The 17,853-nt window shown below is 47.9% G+C and overlaps 2 protein-coding genes across 2 annotated transcripts in view; one reads left to right on the top strand and one right to left on the bottom strand.

Moving 5' to 3' along the window:
- Positions 1-3,524: 3,524 nt before the first annotated feature.
- LOC135810145 (mitochondrial ornithine transporter 1-like) lies at positions 3,525-8,835 on the top strand. The gene is made up of 5 exons (XM_065323611.1): positions 3,525-4,100; positions 5,657-5,829; positions 6,553-6,644; positions 7,605-7,671; positions 7,851-8,835. The coding sequence occupies exons 1-5, from the start codon at positions 3,625-3,627 to the stop codon at positions 7,955-7,957; spliced, it is 915 nt and encodes a 304-aa protein (XP_065179683.1). The 5' UTR covers positions 3,525-3,624; the 3' UTR covers positions 7,958-8,835.
- A 2,248-nt stretch (positions 8,836-11,083) lies between these two features.
- The window catches only part of LOC135810144 (E3 ubiquitin-protein ligase RNF123-like), a 40,534-nt gene continuing 33,764 nt past the window's right edge, over positions 11,084-17,853 (bottom strand). Inside the window, exons 29-37 of the mRNA XM_065323610.1 lie at positions 17,622-17,785; positions 16,469-16,567; positions 16,184-16,273; positions 15,672-15,747; positions 15,171-15,329; positions 14,023-14,232; positions 13,675-13,763; positions 12,991-13,079; positions 11,084-12,169 (exon numbers count right to left, since the gene is read on the bottom strand). Coding sequence (XP_065179682.1) covers positions 11,287-12,169; positions 12,991-13,079; positions 13,675-13,763; positions 14,023-14,232; positions 15,171-15,329; positions 15,672-15,747; positions 16,184-16,273; positions 16,469-16,567; positions 17,622-17,785 — 1,859 coding nt within the window. The 3' untranslated portion in view covers positions 11,084-11,286. The remainder of the gene's footprint in view (positions 12,170-12,990; positions 13,080-13,674; positions 13,764-14,022; positions 14,233-15,170; positions 15,330-15,671; positions 15,748-16,183; positions 16,274-16,468; positions 16,568-17,621; positions 17,786-17,853) is intronic.

Raw genomic sequence — 17,853 nt, 5'->3', positions numbered from 1 at the left:
TTTTCCCGATAAACAGAGCCTTCTATCGTCGAAACGATAGTCAGTCAAGTGAGAATTCAAGTCGGCAGGAAAACCGCGAGCTCCCATGTAGGGAGCAACACACTCTTCCCCTACTGTCGCCGAAGTCGCACCAACCTCTTCTTCACTTTGTTGTCCCCAGCGCGGTCTTGCGAATTAGATGGTTTGGAGGCAACAACGTTGTGAATGGCCAACGGTCCTTAGCGCTTGTTCAGCACCTCCAAGAGCGACACTGGCTCACGCTGCTATCTGGTGTTCACGAGGTGTTTGTTGCGCTGGAAACGGAGCGTCTCTGTAAGTTTGTATCCCTGGTGATGTTTGTGCCTGGAGAGCATTATAAGTGGTGCTCTTCAGGCACAATCTTCCTCAGCCTACTCAAGCTCAACTGATGACTCGTGATGAGGGGTGAATTCCCCGAAACACTGTGTATTGAGCAGGGAGTGGTGCTTTCTTGCAAGTTTGCCGAGTGGACGGTTCGATGGACTTCTCGTGTGCTCTGGATGGCAGTCGTGAGTCAGTCAAGTCGGCAGGAAAACCGCGAGCTCCCATGTAGGGAGCAACACACTCTTCCCCAATAATAATAATAATATGCCAGCATAAATGTTGGCATAATCAGGTCCTTTTTGAGAAGGAGCATAAAATGGCATCCGAAAAAACAAGGGCTGATGCCCAATGAGGCTGTTATACACACCTGCTATCGAAGGCATAATTGAAGGCATAATCGGGTCCTTTTTTAGAAGGAGCATGGCATCCGAAAAACAAGGGCAGAATGCCGTCTACATTATAGACTGCACAGTACATGTACATGTACCAAGAGTATACCCCCAGGGGGGTTATACCGGTAATACTCTTGCTAGCACACTGTACCAAGCCCAAGGCAAGAGTAGTATATCCCCCCCCCCCCCCGTGACACGTGATGTGTGTGTGTGTGTGTGTGTGTGTGTGTGTGTGTGTGTGTGTGTGTGTGTGTGTGTGTGTGTGTGTGTGTTTTCGACGTCGACGTCGACCCGGTGCCCCAAACTACGGGCCATAGGGCCATATTCCATATGCAGAGTTGCGCTGCACGCTCTGCTCTTGCCAGTCTTGGGGCCGGGCCCCCGGGGGCCGGGGGTTGTACGCTAGCGCGGTAAAAAAGATCTCACATGCACAGGAAAACGGAGAAAGTATGAGGAGCGGGTCCGGAATGTCAGAAATGCGTCGTTTGCCCCGGTGGTCATGACGGCGTCAGGTGGTTTTGGGTAGCCCTTTCCCAAAGATGCTCGCCACTTTTTTCGCAACTTTTCATTGTTTTAATAATAGGAAGAAATCGCAACTTTCGCAACATTCTTCATTTTCGCGAACTATTTCGCAACTTTTCCGCAACCTTGGCGTAATTGGCCCCATGGCATGGGGTCAAAAGGTCAAGTCACCGACTCACCGACTACATGTCGGACAAATGCATACTCGTACTCGCTCATTTCTCGCCTGCCTTCAGACTGATTTCAAGGAAACAGTAGATCAACGGTAGTTATGATGTGCATTCCCTTTTCCTTGCACTGGAATGATGTACTTATAAAATACATACTGAGTCCGAGGTGTTTACGAGAAATAAAAAACCGACACAAAACCCGAGGCGAAGCCGAGGGTTTTGTGGAGGTTTTTTATAATTCGAGTAAACACGAGGACGAAGTATGTATTTTATTTAAATTATACTTATAAAAACCGATTTTCGTTTTGGATTTTCATCTACCCCTAAAAAGAGGTTTTTTATACAGGTTTTTATAGCCGGCAGGTTTTTTATACAGGTTTTTTATAGCCGGCAGGTTTTTTATACAGGTTTTTTATAGCCACCAGGTTTTTTATACAGGTGTGTATGAAGTATAGAAACTTCTAACCGTACACGACAATCAATGGAGGTTTTTATAAGTATAATTTAAAGTCATGTACAGTCATGTACATTATTATTATTATTATTTTATTTATTTTACATGTAGGATACATGTACATGCAACAGGCTACTGCACTGGCACTGTGTAAAGTGGTGGTTCACAGCAGGAAGGGGTGCAGACCTACGAGTTTGCTGGCGCTGCACTTCTGCTATTTCTGCTCCCTTTTTTTTGTAGGTTTTGCACAAGAACTCTCCAATTTTAGGTTGCGATATTAGCAACGTTTGAGCTTTTTCTGAAAATATGGATGCGATTTCAGCAACTAGCACTTGTTTTGGCACGGTTGCGAAAAGCATAAGTAAGTAAGTAAGTTAGTTGCGAAAAATTATGGCATCTTTGGGAAAGGGCTAGTTTTGGGCGTTCGGCAACCAGCCTGTAGATCTATAAGAGAATCGCATCGCTGCTGGCTGACAGACGTAATGGAGGTGTTATACATGTACGTCCCCATTGTTTCCATCTTCCTGTCAAATGCAAAATTTTCAACTAAATTTAATTTTGTTTTACAAACTGTACATCCTGCCTCTTTTCATGTACGCTGCTGTTAGCTGGTGTGGCTTGTCCTCGGTTCTCGCTGAGCGTCTCGAAATCCACCATAGAAAACTTCTTCGTATCCTGTTTCGTCTACCCCTCTCTACTCTTCTGCTTCCCTGTATGTCCTTGCAAATGCTTGCCCACTGTCGACCCACCGTCAAAAATTAATTTGCACTTTTGCTCACAAATTTAAACTAGCTCTGCATCCTCCTCATCTTAGCGTGTATAACTGGTTCCGAATCACAGATGGCTCCCACTCAAGATGCTCTGTTGCCCTCCCCTTGGCTAAAACGTCCTCCCTTGTACACTCTCCACTCTTTGTTGCCTACTCTGCTTGGCTTGCGCTGCCCGCTACTACGCGCAATGCCAGTACCCTGGACGCATTTAAATCTGCTCACTAGATTCACCATCACCTGTCCCTCCCATGCTTCTCCGTCTTGACCATTACTTTTCTTCTTTTCTTCTTTTATTCACCATGGTTGGTTAACACCCACATCTCCCGTACTGGCTGATTTTCTTTTCATGCCATGAGGTGTTGTCTATAATAATAATAATAATAATAATAATAATATTAACTGGTTTGAGGGAAAGAGACAATAATAATAATAACAATATTCACATGTCATGGCATTTGTCAGGTGCCGCATTTCCTTTGCCCTCATGACATAAGGTCATTTATAATGTGTCTAGAACATTAGTTGGAAAATATCAACAAAGAATGGATCAACAAGAGCCTCCCGCGCCGCCACGCTGGCGGTTTCAGAGGCAGCTATTGCTGTTTACTAGTACAGTAGTAATTTTTTATAATTAGGGCTTTGTTTATTATGTCATCGTATGTATTTGTGCAGGCGTTGTAATTGTGCACATACATGTATGGCCGGATTCCTGGAAAAAAAAACGCCGATCTTGCTAGTTAATTGCTGTGCATGTGCAGTACTAGTACTATGCACACGTTTTTCACACGTGGTACGTAGGTGAAGATGAAGATGCTGCATACCGTATGGTACATGTGTGCAAAGCTTGCACGTGCCATGCATCGCAGAGCTTGTTTTTTTTGTGGAGTGGAAGGCCAGGCTCTTCTTCAAGTGATGCTGTCTTCCTCTTGACTCTTGGTATTGCTGGATTGACCCGCGATGGTCTCCTTGCAAAAATGTTTCGTCCAGCTGCTACCTCTCCAGGACTCGTCGACCAACTTGTGGGAGCTTCCAAAGACCTAGCGGGAGGCTGTGCTGGAGGTGTTGGCTGTGTCTTGGCTGGTCAGCCGTTTGACACCGTCAAAGTGAAAATTCAGACATTTCCAAATCTCTACAAGAATGTGTTCTCCTGCCTGGGGATCGTCATGCGCAGGGAAGGCGTGCAGGGACTGTATGCTGGCTCAGTACCTGCACTCGCTGTAAACGTGGGAGAGAATGCCGTTCTCTTCATGTGTTACGGCCAATGCCAGAAAGTTGTACAGAACTTCTACGGTGTCAAGGAGACGTCACAGCTCACAGTTCTGCAAAACGCTACAGCAGGCTCTCTCGCTGCCGTGTTCTCTTCTTTAGTCGTGGGGCCTTTGGAGCTTATCAAGAGCAGACGGCAAGCCCAAGCTGAGATTGTGCGAAGCCGAGGATACGGAAAGAGCAGGTAATTGGTTTGACGAATCAGCATTGAACCGGCATTGATTATACGGTAGTACGTTTCAAAAGTCCAGACCTAGTACCTCTAGCTCTGGCTCTGGTTTCAAAAAACCGTTAGGCCAGTTTGTGCATAAAATTTTCGAAATTGGACGCCTGTTATCCAATCGCTTAGAAATTTAGATGGGAAAAATTGTGTGAGCTGCCTGAGCAATATTCCGAAGAAATTTCTCAAAATCTCAAACAAAATTTGACTTACCGTATTTTCCGGAGTATAGTGCGCACTTTAGATGTGCTATTTTAGGCCCTAAATCGCAGGTGCGCACTATGCTCCGAATATGAAATGCATGTACTTCAATGCAGATTGAAGTGCGCACCCCCAATGAAGATCGGGGGTGCGCGTTATACAAAGGTGCGCACTATACTCCGAAAAATACGGTATTCGAAAAGTCTAGAGATCTATACTTTTGAAGCGCACTATAGTATTTTTTAAATGGGAAGTATCCTGCTGCAATACCACTCCTGATGGGAAGTATCCTGCTGCTTACCACTCCTGATGGGAAGTATCCTGCTGCTTACCACTCCTGATGGGAAGTATAGCCTAAAATCAAATGTTCACCAGTTGTAGTCTTCAGGTTGCTGAGTCGAATGGTCTTGGTCTGAGGAAGCTGAGACGCCTCCTTTATTCCCTATCGAACTCGCCACTTCCACCGAAACCGGGTGACTGCGCCCTACTAGATGGGGATTTGTATGCAAAATGTCACTAAAAGCACGGGTGACCGCGGTTGGCCCATATGTTGTAGTCTTTTGGACACTGAGTCGACTGGTTTTGGTCCGAAAAAGCTGCAATGCAGCGTTAGGCCCTTATTCCCAATCGAACACGGTTGAGTAAGCGGTCACGTGCTCATGCGTACACCAGTCACCTGGTCACCATGCCTGCGGCTACAACTTTCACACCAATGTTCAACTCAAACGTTCAACTCGAGTGAAAGGAACGCGTCCAAACAGGCTGTAAGTTGCCAAAAGCATTCCAAAGATTCACTCCTTGTGATCATCATGCTCACTGCGAAAGCATGACGGGTCGAGTGCTGGGCTGCATCCTACGTGTGGGCAGCCAGCCATGGGTGATATGCCTGTGTTTGATGGAGACTTCATTGTATATGAACTACTGTACATGTACTGAAAGACTTGAATTGGGGACACTTGAAGATTACTACTTCATGGAGTTGCTAATGCTAATGCTGTGGACATTGAAATCCGGTGGAATGACCGGGGCCGGCGCCTTTACTTGCTTAGTGTGTACACGTACTGTAACACTGTGACAATGGAGCAGCAGTGCAGTGCTCACGGCTGCATGGCCAGCGCCCCGTCAACGGATTTCAATGTTACACAACTGTAGTTCCCAGCCAGGCCAGATTCAGGACAATGCTGCACTTTGGATCAGCTGAGATTTAGTTTGTGCTGGCGACAAATCGATGAATCCATGAGGGTACTTCTAGTATGTGGTGCACGTTTGGCAATGCACTATAGAAGAAGTATATCCTGCGCATGTGTATGTGCCTTCAGGACTCCGTTCCAAATTACGGGCGATGTATTACGTAGCGAGGGAGTTCGCGGTCTGTTCCGCGGCCTGACCAGTACACTGGCACGGGAAGTGCCCGGCAACTTCTTCTTCTTCGGCGGCAACTCGCTGGTCAAGAGCGCACTGACACCGGCTGGCAAGACGGAAAGTGATCTGAGTAAGTGTGTGCATGAATGCCGACTTTATGCACTATCTGTGTATGGAGGGGGGGGGGGGGGGTCTGTGTTGGGATGTAGGGGGGTATGTAGTCTGTGTATGGAGGGGGGGGGGGGGGGGGATGTAGTCTATGTATGAATTGGGGGGGGGGGGGGGGTAGTCTGTGTATGGATGGATGGGGGGGGGGGGGTATGTAGTCTGTGTATGAATGGGAGGGGGGGGGGGGGTATGTAGTCTGTGTATGAATGAAGGGGGGGGGTGTAGTCTGTGTTTGGATGTAGGGGGTATGTAGTCTGTGTATGGATGGGGGGGGGGTATGTAGTCTGTGTATGGATGGGGGGGGGGGGGGGGTGTAGTCTGTGTATGGATTGGGGGGGGGGGGGGGTATGTAGTCTATGTATGGACGGGGGGGGGGGGGGGTATCTCTGCTACTATACACATCTAGTCTTGACAACAACATCACGGTGGTAGAGTCAACTCCGGTGCACAAGCACGTGGATTTACTGTAAAATTCTGTTGATCCGCTCCCTGTGGATATTGTGCCTGTGAAGCGTCTCCGTGTGTACGTCAAACTACGGTGTTGTGTGTCTGGCTTAGGAAAATTTATTTTTCATTTCTATCAGGTTCGGCCTCATGCTCTCTGTGCTGCACTGATGAGTCCACAAAGGACGAAACAGTTCTGTCAGCAGATTGAGTGTTGTGCGCGTTTGTGTTGTTTCTCTAGGTGATTGGGTATTCATCGTGGCAGGTGGTTGTGGCGGCGTAGCATTCTGGTTGCCCACGTACCCAGCTGATGTGGTGAAGAGTCGACACCAGGTGAGTGGTTTGTGTGTTTAGTTCTCATGAAAGAGTTTTGTTAGCGCACAGCTCGATTGACTTCTATAGTCGTGTTCAATGAGATCCGATCTCGTGAACATACTTTGCAACTACACACAGATCCTCCTCCACACTCCAGGACCACAGCGTCACCATTGATGCTTTTTTTGGCTGTATCTTACAAAGTCCACCTGGCTGCCTACCACGAGAAAAAATGTTCGCGGCATTTACAGTAGAAGTTGTCAGTGCCTGCACCAGTGCACAGCCCAGTTTTCACAGGTCTGGGGTTGCATGGCCCCAGTGTTCACAGGTCCATGGTTGCATGGCCCCAGTGTACACAGGTCCGGGGTTGCATGGGCCCAGTGTCCACAGGTCCGGGCTGCATGACCCAGAGTCCCCAGGCCCAGGGTTGCATGGCCCCAGTGTTCACAGGTGTGGGGTTGCATGGCACCAGTGTTCACAGGTCCGGAGTTGCATGGCCCAATGTTCGCAGGGCTAGGGTTGCAAAGCCCCAGTGTTTACAGATCTGGTGTTCACAGGTCCGTGGATGCATGCGCCCGTTCACAGTTCTGGGGTTGCATGACCCCAGTGGTCACAGGTCTCGGGTTACACGGCCCAGTGTTCACAGGTTTGGGGTTGTATGGCCCAGTGTTCACAGATCTGGGGTTTCATGGCCCCAATGTTCACAGATTCTGGGTTCCACAGCCCAGTGTTCTCAGGTCCAGGGTTGGACGGCCCAATATTCACAGGTACGGGGTTGCATGACCTCAGTGTCTGCAGGTCCGGGGTTGCATGGCCCATTGCTCACAGGTCCAGGGTTGCACATTCCAGCGTTCACTTACTGTCTCCATGGTGGCTACAATGACGAATATTTTTTACTCTTTCTCAATCTCTCCTCTCTCTATCTCTATGTATCTATCTCTTTCCACCTATCTATCTTCATGTCATATGGATGTCCAGGTCAATGTTGCCGCAGGCAAGCCGAAGAATTTCTTCAGCGGCTTCATGGAGATATGGCGCATGGAAGGTAGGCTGTTTGCTTGTAGGTGACGTTGCATTTTGTTAACTTGAGCTGGCTTCAGTCATTGGTCATGCCAAGCCAGATGATCCCAGCGACATGATCATTCGGGTCACTTGTGCTCTCTTTAGAGTGTGGTTTTAAAGTGGATGCACAATTTGTTTTCTTTTCTTTGTTGTTCTGAACAGGCATGCGTGGTCTGTACCGGGGCATAACGCCTGCATTGGTCCGCGCCTTCCCAGCCAACGGCGCTCTGTTCTACTCCGTTGAGCTAACCCGTAGGATCTTGGAGTGAAGGAACTACATATGTGTGTGTGTGTGTGTGTGTGTGTTCTGCTCCGTATTTTTCAACGTTGGGCACCTGCTGGTCGGGTGTCATGATTTCATCTCAGATTTAGGACATTCCGGGTCTTCACTAGTTTAGACTGCAACGTGTAGGGACACAACTGTATAGACAGTATATTTCTTTACTTTTTATTAGTGTGACACAGTAGTCTCTCTCTCTCTCTCTTTCTATCTCTCTATCTCTCTATATCTATCTATCTCTGTCTGTCTGTCTGTTCATGTAGTGAACATGTTATACTCACTGCTGTACTGTCTTGCACACCCTGTGTTTGTAGCGGTACATGTACATGGTCAGGCTGCCATATTGCCAGCCATACACACAAGTGTTGCTTGTGCACGCTTTGCAACCGCTATTATGCATACTGATTTAGTTGTTAGGACAGTGTGTAGTGCTCAGTGCGTGTGTTCTAATGCAGTACAACTCCGCAACAGAGAGGGTGATTTACATGTATTGTTCTCACGCCGCCCCGTGGTACTCAGGCCCGTTCTATTTCGAGCAGCGTTTTTTCGGGGTTCCAGGCAAAGCACAGCTATCTGATTTGATCTCTTTTCTTCCTAGGACCCACCAGATAGTCCATAGTTTCTGATTTTTTTTCTGTTCTAACACTTGCTCATTTTTCCTATTATTTATTTCTTCTAGACCATGTGACATGTCAATGCTTGGGATTGTCCCTGCAGCTAGTATTGTGTTTTTTTTGCATGGCAGTATTTTCTGCCTGTTTATATTTTTTATCACCTTTTAAATATGATAGTCGCACCAACCTCTTCTTTTTATGATAACAAATCACCAAATTGGGTATGAAGAACAGCTGAAATGTGCCCCTTTTATCTGTACAGTGATAAGCTTAGCAGTTGTATAGTGGTGAGAAACTGGGTGCCAGTGGACCCAACAGGTGATCGCTTCAACGCCTTGCAGCGATGAATTAGCACAACCAAAGACAAAGTGTGGAAAAGCGAACATTTAATATCATTCAAGGTATAGTTTGCATGCACAATCATGTAGATCTACATGTACATGCACATGTACATGTTCTGGTACATGTACCAGAAACGAAGCAAATAACCACACAGAGAGGACCGGTACAGACCGACCTGCAGAATGCTTCCAAACCAATATTAGCAGTACTTCCTTATTTTCACCGTCTTCTTCGTGATTGTTTTTGAAGTTTTGTCCATTTTTGTTCATTTTGCTGGAGCCACAGAGAACATCATGCTGATTGTGAATCTGCAATATAATGTAGGATTATTCCCGCTCCGTTCCTAGTTGTTGTAAAATTACGTACTGAGGTTCGAACATTGGAATGTCGGACCACATCGCCACGTCTACCACCTTTGGGCAACTGGAACAGAGCATGCAGTAGAAAACATCGGTGACCCCGACTTGACTTTACAACAGAATGATGTTCGAAGGAAATAAGCAAGAGTGGACCCATAACCACATCAGGACATAATGATGATGCCAAGAACAAAAACAAACTCCAATACCGCGAACAAGCACTAGCAGCCTGGTACTATACTTGTGTATGCATTCCAGCAACAATAGTATTACAATTACATGCTGAATTCAACTGATCAATGTGACGTAAAAACGTAATATTATCATGCTTCTCATGAGAAAGATACTGTACAATACATGTAGCATCGGTGCCGCATGTTTGTTGCCAAGAAACGCGGTACTGTACTACTTTTGTAGTAATATCATTGATTCAGACGCCAGCACATGCACCACGTACCAGCGTTTCCTTGCACCAGCCCAGCAAGTTCAGGAAGGAGTAGGAGGGAGAAGGGGGTGGTAGTAGGGTGTAGTAGGAAGAGAAGGAGGGGGTAGCAGCAAGCTGTGGGGAGGGGGAGAGGGGGTAATAGGGACAGGAGGAGGAGGAGTAGCAGGGACGGGGAGGAGGGGCACTCCATTCTAAAATAAGTCAAGATCGCGGGGGGGGGGGGCACAACGTAAAAATGCGGAAGGCTTCCGTCAGCGGATAAAGTAGAGATACACAGTGGACGGATATGAACCATGATGAGAAAACTATTGGTGAAATTAGACACTGTTGCTGCTGCTGCTGCTGCTAGTGTTGCTGGAGCTGGCACTCCGGAAGGCATAGTCTATACACATTGATTTGATTTCATGCTTGGTAAAATTATCAACCGTGCATGGCACCGGCATCACACAGGCACTTGGCCCCGGCTACGCAAGGGTTTGTAGTACACATTACACATTACTACATGGACGGGCACGGCACTATAAGCGAGGCAGGGCTGCAACCGAACACTTCACACCGTGTGGCCCTCACACGTCGTCACTAGAAGTTCCGCGTACAAATACTGTATTTCTTGGAGTCCAGACTGGCAACACACAAACGCACACACACAAATGGCAAGAGATAAGGGCGCAATGTCGACACTGCTGCTTCTCGGCTTCGCTCTGGACAAGTCACACTCTAAGATAAAACCGACATCATCCGGCGGCAACACTCGACCATGCCCGACAGTTAGCGATGCATTGTCTCCAGATAGCATGCATTGGATGCCGCATAGGATCTGCACTGCTTCAACAAGATAACAACCGGATGTTGTAAAAATAAACGCTGGATGGGCAGAAGTACGGTACCAGGAAAGAAGCAAGTTGAAATGAATAGAGCACATCACAATGAATGCCTCTCACCCAGCAGAATCATCACTCCGTTGGCTAGCTTGCTAGCTGATGTAATGTAGACACACACACACACACACACACACACACACACACACACACACACACACACACACACACACACACACACACACACACACACACACACACACACACACACACACACACACACACACACACACACACACACACACACACACACACACACACACACACACACACACACACACACACACACACACACACACACACACACACACACACACACACACACACACACACACACACACACACACACACACACACACACACACACACACACACACACACACACACACACACACACACACACACACACACACACACACACACACACACACACACACACACACACACACACACACACACACACACACACACACACACACACACACACACACACACACACACACACACACACACACACACACACACACACACACACACACACACACACACACACACACACACACACACACACACACACACAGACACACACACACACAAACGCGTACATTCCAGCAATGCGCTCTTCCATGAACCCAACATATTCATAAGGTTGGCATGCACTTGTGCCGTGCATGATATATCTACTCGAAGTCCATTGCGGAGTTGGTCTTGCTCACATCGCTGTCGAGATGTACAGGGCTCTCCTCCTGTGGCTGTTGTTCATGAGCTTGCAGCTCAACAACCTGCAACTGTTCCTCCTGCTTTTCATGATGCTGCAGCTGTGGCTGCTCATCTTCCATTATTTGCTCGCCATTGCATTCCTCTGGGATTTCAGCTGTATTCAGTCCGTCATCCTGCACGTGCAGTAGTTGTTCACCATTGTGACCTTGCACCTCCTCTTCAATCTCCATTGGCACAGAGCCACCATCACCTTGCTCATTGACAGCCATGTCCTCATCACCAGTATCGTGTACAGGAGGATGATCTGGCTCCGGTTCTACTGCTGTTGGCTCTACTGCAGATTTGTCCATAGTACTACTACTACTACTACTCACACCACCATTAGCCTCAGGGCATGTCGACGGGGACGTCATGTTCCCAGCACCCTTAGCAGAGTCGTTGCTCCATGCCTCGTCAGGGCTGACAACATCTGCGTCACTGTCAGCCACCGCCGGTGGCGGCGGAGATGCGGACGGCGTGCCAGCTTCTCTGCTCTGCGCATGGTGTGGCATGGACTCGCTCTCGTCGACAAACCGATTCTCGGCTAGGAGCACCGTGGCGGGTGGCTCCACACTGCCGTGCACCATGCCCCTCTCATCGGTGTATTCACTGTCATCAGAGCCAGTGATCGGTTGGTCTTTCTGCTCCTCCTTCTGCTGCTGCTGTTCACTGCTGGTCTCCTTGCTGGAATCCTGACTGGATGCTGCCGCCTTGTCCTCGTCAGTTAAACTTACAAACGATTCCACTTCAACCTTGCAGAAGAAGCACCGGGGATCATTCATCATCTGATACGAGATACATGCCCTGGAAACACATGTACATACAGACATAGATGGACAGACATAGGCAGACAGGCACACAGACAGGCACACACAAACACACACACACACACACACACACACACACACACACACACACACACACAAACACACACACACGCACACAGCGCACATAGAACAGTGCAATGAAAACAAAGCTTTATGTGCCCATATGTTCAGTTAGTACTGATGCTGACTGAAGCGTCTACCTATATCCATAAGTGTTTCGACACACACACATGCACACGCACACACACACACACATACAGTAAAATAAAAGTCAACAACAACAACATACACACACACACACACACACACACACACACACACACACACACTTGTACTTACTTGTTGCACACTGCCAAAACTGGTCACGTGGGTCTCCCCGGGGGAGGGGAGAGAGATTCAAAAGGAATCTTGGAAAGATGACTCAATTGGCTATTGAACCGCCCAACGGCCGACACCCCCTGAAATCCCCAAACCTCTGGGTGGACTTGAAAATGATCCCACTTATGGGCTCACCACACCTCAGTAAGTGGGTGAGGACAAGGTGCAGAAAAAGGATTGACGGCATCAGGGTATCCGTCCTGGGATCCAACTGCAGTTACCCCTGCCCCCAGTGAAGGTAATACGTGCTACTAGTGTGGGTGGCTAAATCAGAGTGGATCTGATATAAGCTTCACTAGCACCATTGATTACACAAGAGTTAATCTAGCCAGACACACACACACACATACACACACATACACATACACACAGACACACACACAGAGCAGCACAGAGCAAGCACAGAGCAAGCACACTTACATGCATGACTGGTGAGAACATGGTACAAACTTGACAGACACAGACTGAGCACAACAGATAGAGCAGAGATTCTCATCCGACTCCGATCCCTGCAGGCAATCGTGGAGAAATCGACAACAAACACAGCAGCCAAGAAGGACTAAAATATTGGGGCAAGGTAGTTCGCCTGTCCATTACAACCCAAGGCATCCCTACGAAATCTGCTTTCATGCAGGGTTCTCATATATGAAGCACTTTGAAGTAAGCGCTGGCGACCCAGAGAAGCAACGCAAAGTTACACACGACTAGTAACAGTAGGTAGAAAGGCGATAAACGAAACTTGAGATGAAGATGGTGGGCAACATGAAAGCAGAGAGAGAGAGAGAGAGAGAGAGAGAGAGAGAGAGAGAGAGAGAGAGAGAGAGAGAGAGAGAGAGAGAGAGAGAGAGAGAGGGAGGGAGGGAGGGAGAGAGAGAGATAGATAGAGAGGGAGGGAGGGAGGGAGGGAGAGAGAGAGAGAGAGAGAGAGAGAGAGAGAGAGAGAGAGAGAGAGAGAGAGAGAGAGAGAGAGAGAGAGAGAGAGAGAGAGAGAGAGAAAGAGGGAGAAAAAGAGAGAGAGATAAAGATAGAGAGGACACATTAGAAAACTAACAAAGTCATCAAATGAATATTTTAAATCACCCTCCTTCATGTCGAGATACCTACATCTTTCTCTTCCTTCAAGCTGGCATCCTTGGCAATAATCAAATCGGCAAGCTGTGCAATGCGATGCTTGTCCTCTTTGGAGATTTCGACTGTGACAAACAAAAACAAAAACAGATGCACAAATACACCATGTACCAAGTACCATGTATACGCTCGTCGCAAGAGAAGCACGCAAATCTGCAAATGCACTGGATGTGCACTCACAGATTTTCTCATAATGATAGCAGACAAGGTCTGGATGAAACAGATCAAAACCAGCGCCAGATAACTGCCTAACACGTGCGTGCACGTTCACACACACACACAGACACACACACACACACACACACACACACATAGCCCACTCACCATCTCCCAGGGAGAAACCATGGAACTGTGATGACACATCCTGTGCAGCATTGTGCAGAGCAGCACCGGATGGAGTGTCAGTAGCTTCAGCAGCATCAACAGCAGCAGCAGCAACAGTGGCACTGTCATTATTCTTATCTTGGCTAGTGGAACTGTTACTAGTAGATGATGAAGCACGGCGACGCTGACGAACTTCATCAACGTCAACACCTGGTAGTTGGCAGGAACAGGAACAAGAAAAACAAGAAGAGGGAGAGAGAGAGAGAGAGAGAGAGAGAGAGAGAGAGAGAGAGAGAGAGAGAGAGAGAGAGAGAGAGAGAGAGAGAGAGAGAGAGAGAGGATGAGAACTGGGTACAACACTTGGGCTCACAACAAAGAGTTTCTATACTGAATGTCGCGTCGTCCATTGGAGTGTGTATATAACACTTTGCTACAGGCAGTAGAGATGAGCCAGTACTAGCAGCAATGTTTGCGTTTCTTTTCAACACTCTGATTCTCTTGTTACAGCTAGTGCTCAGAGACAGATGATACATCACACGACGTGCCCTTGTGACCAGATTTACTATATCAGTGCATTGGGTACTGGCTGAATTATAGCATTAGTATTGCACAGAGTCTTGCTGATATTGATAGTAATTTGGGTTACTACAGTAGACTCGTACGCCCAAGAACGCGGTTTCAGAGGGCCAGCCTAGCAAAGTTTTTATTTTTCAGCGCCCCAGGCTACGTTCTTATTTCGCGTTCTTACGCGTCCAACACGACCCGTGACGCTCATGTACAATGCACTTTGCGCTACATGTACCGGTACGCGGTTGTACACTTTACATGCACGTGTAGTATATATAATACTGTATGTAGCGCTGCGCTGGGTGATGTTTTCGCGAGGACCCGACAAGAGTTTGTGGTTGCGGACTTGTTTTTCGTGTTAAAATGTCGCGTTCTTAAAAATCTTGGAGTTCGTTCTTAAATCCAGGCTGGGGCGTTCTTAGACTTCCAGCCTGGACGTTCTTGGGCGTACGAGTCTACTGTATAACAATACTACCCCCCAGCATCAACATCAACATCACCATTCACCACCACTAGCAGCAGCAGCAGGCAGGCAGCAGCAGCACATCAGCATCATAAGCACGACGGCAAAAGACACTTACCTATTATCTGACAAAGTATTGAGAGTTCAAGACTAGTTTCCTCCACAATAGCCTGTACACCACGCTCCTGCATGTCCGGCGTGCTTGCCTCTATTGTCAAGCTTAGGAAGATCCCTGAACATGCTGTGAGCAGATACGCAGCTTTCACATCGGGCAGAGCTGAGGTGTACGACAACACAGCATAACACACAAGCATACACATTGACGTTGTACTGCTAGCATCCCCATGTCCATCGTGTAATTGCAAGATATGGCATGCGTACAGTACAGCAGACGTAGACATGCATGCATGCATGCATTGTCCATGCTTTGGGGTTGCTGTGGTTGCATGCTCTATAGATGCCGTGCAAGTACACTGCTCCAGTGATAGCAGTAACACTGCAGTTGCCACAATTGTGCTATAATTATCTCCCAGTACACACACCGTATTGATTCATACGTTCCTCCTTCCCCCCACTGTTGTCAATACAAGAAAAAGCAAGGAATACCAAGCCAACATACCCGCTAAATGCCGTGCTGGTAACTGCTCAAATAGGCTTCCCCGCGTGGCAAAGCGAGTGAGAATCTGACCGAGAGTCTGTACACGGGTGACACACAACAGCCATCACAAGACACACCATAAGACAGATGTCGTACCAAACATTCACCACTACAGCAACACATGGTCCACAGCAATAGCAATAGCACCCGCCTCCTCCAACACCGCCAACAGCAACAGTACCACGACCAGCAGCAGCAGCAGCAGCAGCAGCAGCAGCAGCAGCAGCAGCAGCAGCAGCAGCAGCAGCAGCAGAGAGCGGCAAGAAAGCAGCTTCAGAAAAAATGGTGGGCTGTATACTAATGTGATTATGATCAGTTGATGCAACCGCAACCTCTCTCTTGACTCGAGTGTCCCAACCATGGCATAAGGTGGTAGTGTAGTGGTGATGTTCGGATATGTACATGTAACCACCCGTCAGACAATCACCGGTAGATAACCAAGAAGCTAGCAGTTGCACACGCCACTGACATACCTGACACAGTCTTGGTAGCATGATGGCAGCAGTCGGGTGGTTCTTTCCAACCCAGACTTGAGGTACTAGCAGGGCGATGCGCTCAATAAGCTGCACAACACATCACAGCACAGCACAGCACAGCATGCATACAATGATTATAATTCAACAACGCACATACTTGAACTACATGCAATTATCATCCTATACACAGTAACGGATGGTGCTCAATCAGTTTGAGGAACACCAGATTGAACAAGCACATAAAGAAAGCCACACACATGCACGCCGTGTTTTTCAACCTACCCTGAGAAACATGACGACAAGACTGAAGCTAAACGAACACGTTCTGGTCAAGCGGCGCTCATAGTCGGGCCGATGACTATCACCGCCGCTTGACTGCAACTGAACAGCAGGATACAAGACAAGGAAAACAAACACACGAAGAAAGGTTTGTGACATAAAAACTACCACACAAGTGTTCGTGCAGATGGGCATGCGCAAACACACACACACACACACACATGCGTGTACGCACACGCACACATGTGCGCACACGCACACATGTGCGCACACACACACATATACACACACGCACAGGAGCACAAGGAGCAAGACACACAGGGGATGGTCTGGCCATTCACAAACTAAAAATGGCAATCTCTCTGAGCTGCGACACACTCCCGAGCATAGCACCAGCTCCATGTTTCCCATACCGCCTATTTCAAAAGTACTCATCGGCTGCAGGGTTGCTTAAGGGTGAGCATGTGGTATGAAATACTGGTATTGATAGATAGACAGTTGTCTAAGGTCCACAGGCTGCGTATAGTCCTCTATGTCAAGTGGACAGAGCCAGTAATACAATGATTACACAGCAATGAAGCAAACAAATCTTTTTCCGCCGTTACTCGGAGTTTTGGAGTAGTTTCGGAGTAGTTTCGGAGTATGCTGTCTGATGAGTGCTTCACACGAAACTCCGAGTAACGGCGGAAAAAGATTTGATTGCTTCATTGCTGTGTGGTCAGGGGCGTAGCACCCGCTGCGACTGGTACGACCATGGCCGTACCACTTTTCGAAAAGTGTGGTCCGTCCGGAACGTGCAAAACCGTAATAAAAAATCAGGATCCATCGATGCTTATGCACATCAGACTTTGACCTTTTTCTAGACTCGTAGATCTACTCGTAGATCTGCCATGCATCTGCAGTCGTACTGAGTACTGTACTCAACTCGACTGCACACTGCGCCAGAAGTGTGCAGAAGTTCCCAGAACGCAGGATTTTGTGTCTTTTTTACAAAATTTTCCCGGGGTACGTCCCCCGGACCCCCCCCCCCCTCCAACATGGCCTTCGGCCGCACTGACCTTTGGTCGTACCACTTCCAAAACCCCTCCTACGCCCCTGGTGATCATTGTATAGATAGATAGATAGGTCAACACACGGCACCACTGGGACTACCGACCTCTTGCATAATCCCAACCAGCTCTGAGAAAGACCAGTTGAGACGGTTGAGCAGCGAGTTGAGTAGGCCAGTACTGACGACATTGTCACTCAGGCACTCCTTCAGCAAGTCCACTTCCTTGTCGGTCATGGCACTCGGGTACGTCACATACTCGGAGAACGCATCTGCAAGACGGCACAAACACACACACAGCAATGTAGACAGACAAGTAATCAAGTAGGGCGCTTCACTG

Source organism: Sycon ciliatum, chromosome 2 (assembly GCF_964019385.1).
Source record: "Sycon ciliatum chromosome 2, ocSycCili1.1, whole genome shotgun sequence".
Classification (NCBI taxonomy): Eukaryota; Metazoa; Porifera; class Calcarea; order Leucosolenida; family Sycettidae; genus Sycon; species Sycon ciliatum.
This window is presented reverse-complemented; position numbering and strand designations above follow the sequence as displayed.

What these genes read in the sequence shown, in the direction of transcription:
- LOC135810145 (XM_065323611.1), top strand. Translation starts at nt 3,625, where the DNA reads ATGTTTCGTCCAGCTGCTACCTCTCCAGGACTCGTCGACCAACTTGTG. An exon ending in CGAGGATACGGAAAGAGCAG is followed by an intron (nt 4,101 to 5,656) that starts GTAATTGGTTTG and finishes ATGTGCCTTCAG; the next exon opens with GACTCCGTTCCAAATTACGG. An exon ending in CAAGACGGAAAGTGATCTGA is followed by an intron (nt 5,830 to 6,552) that starts GTAAGTGTGTGC and finishes TTGTTTCTCTAG; the next exon opens with GTGATTGGGTATTCATCGTG.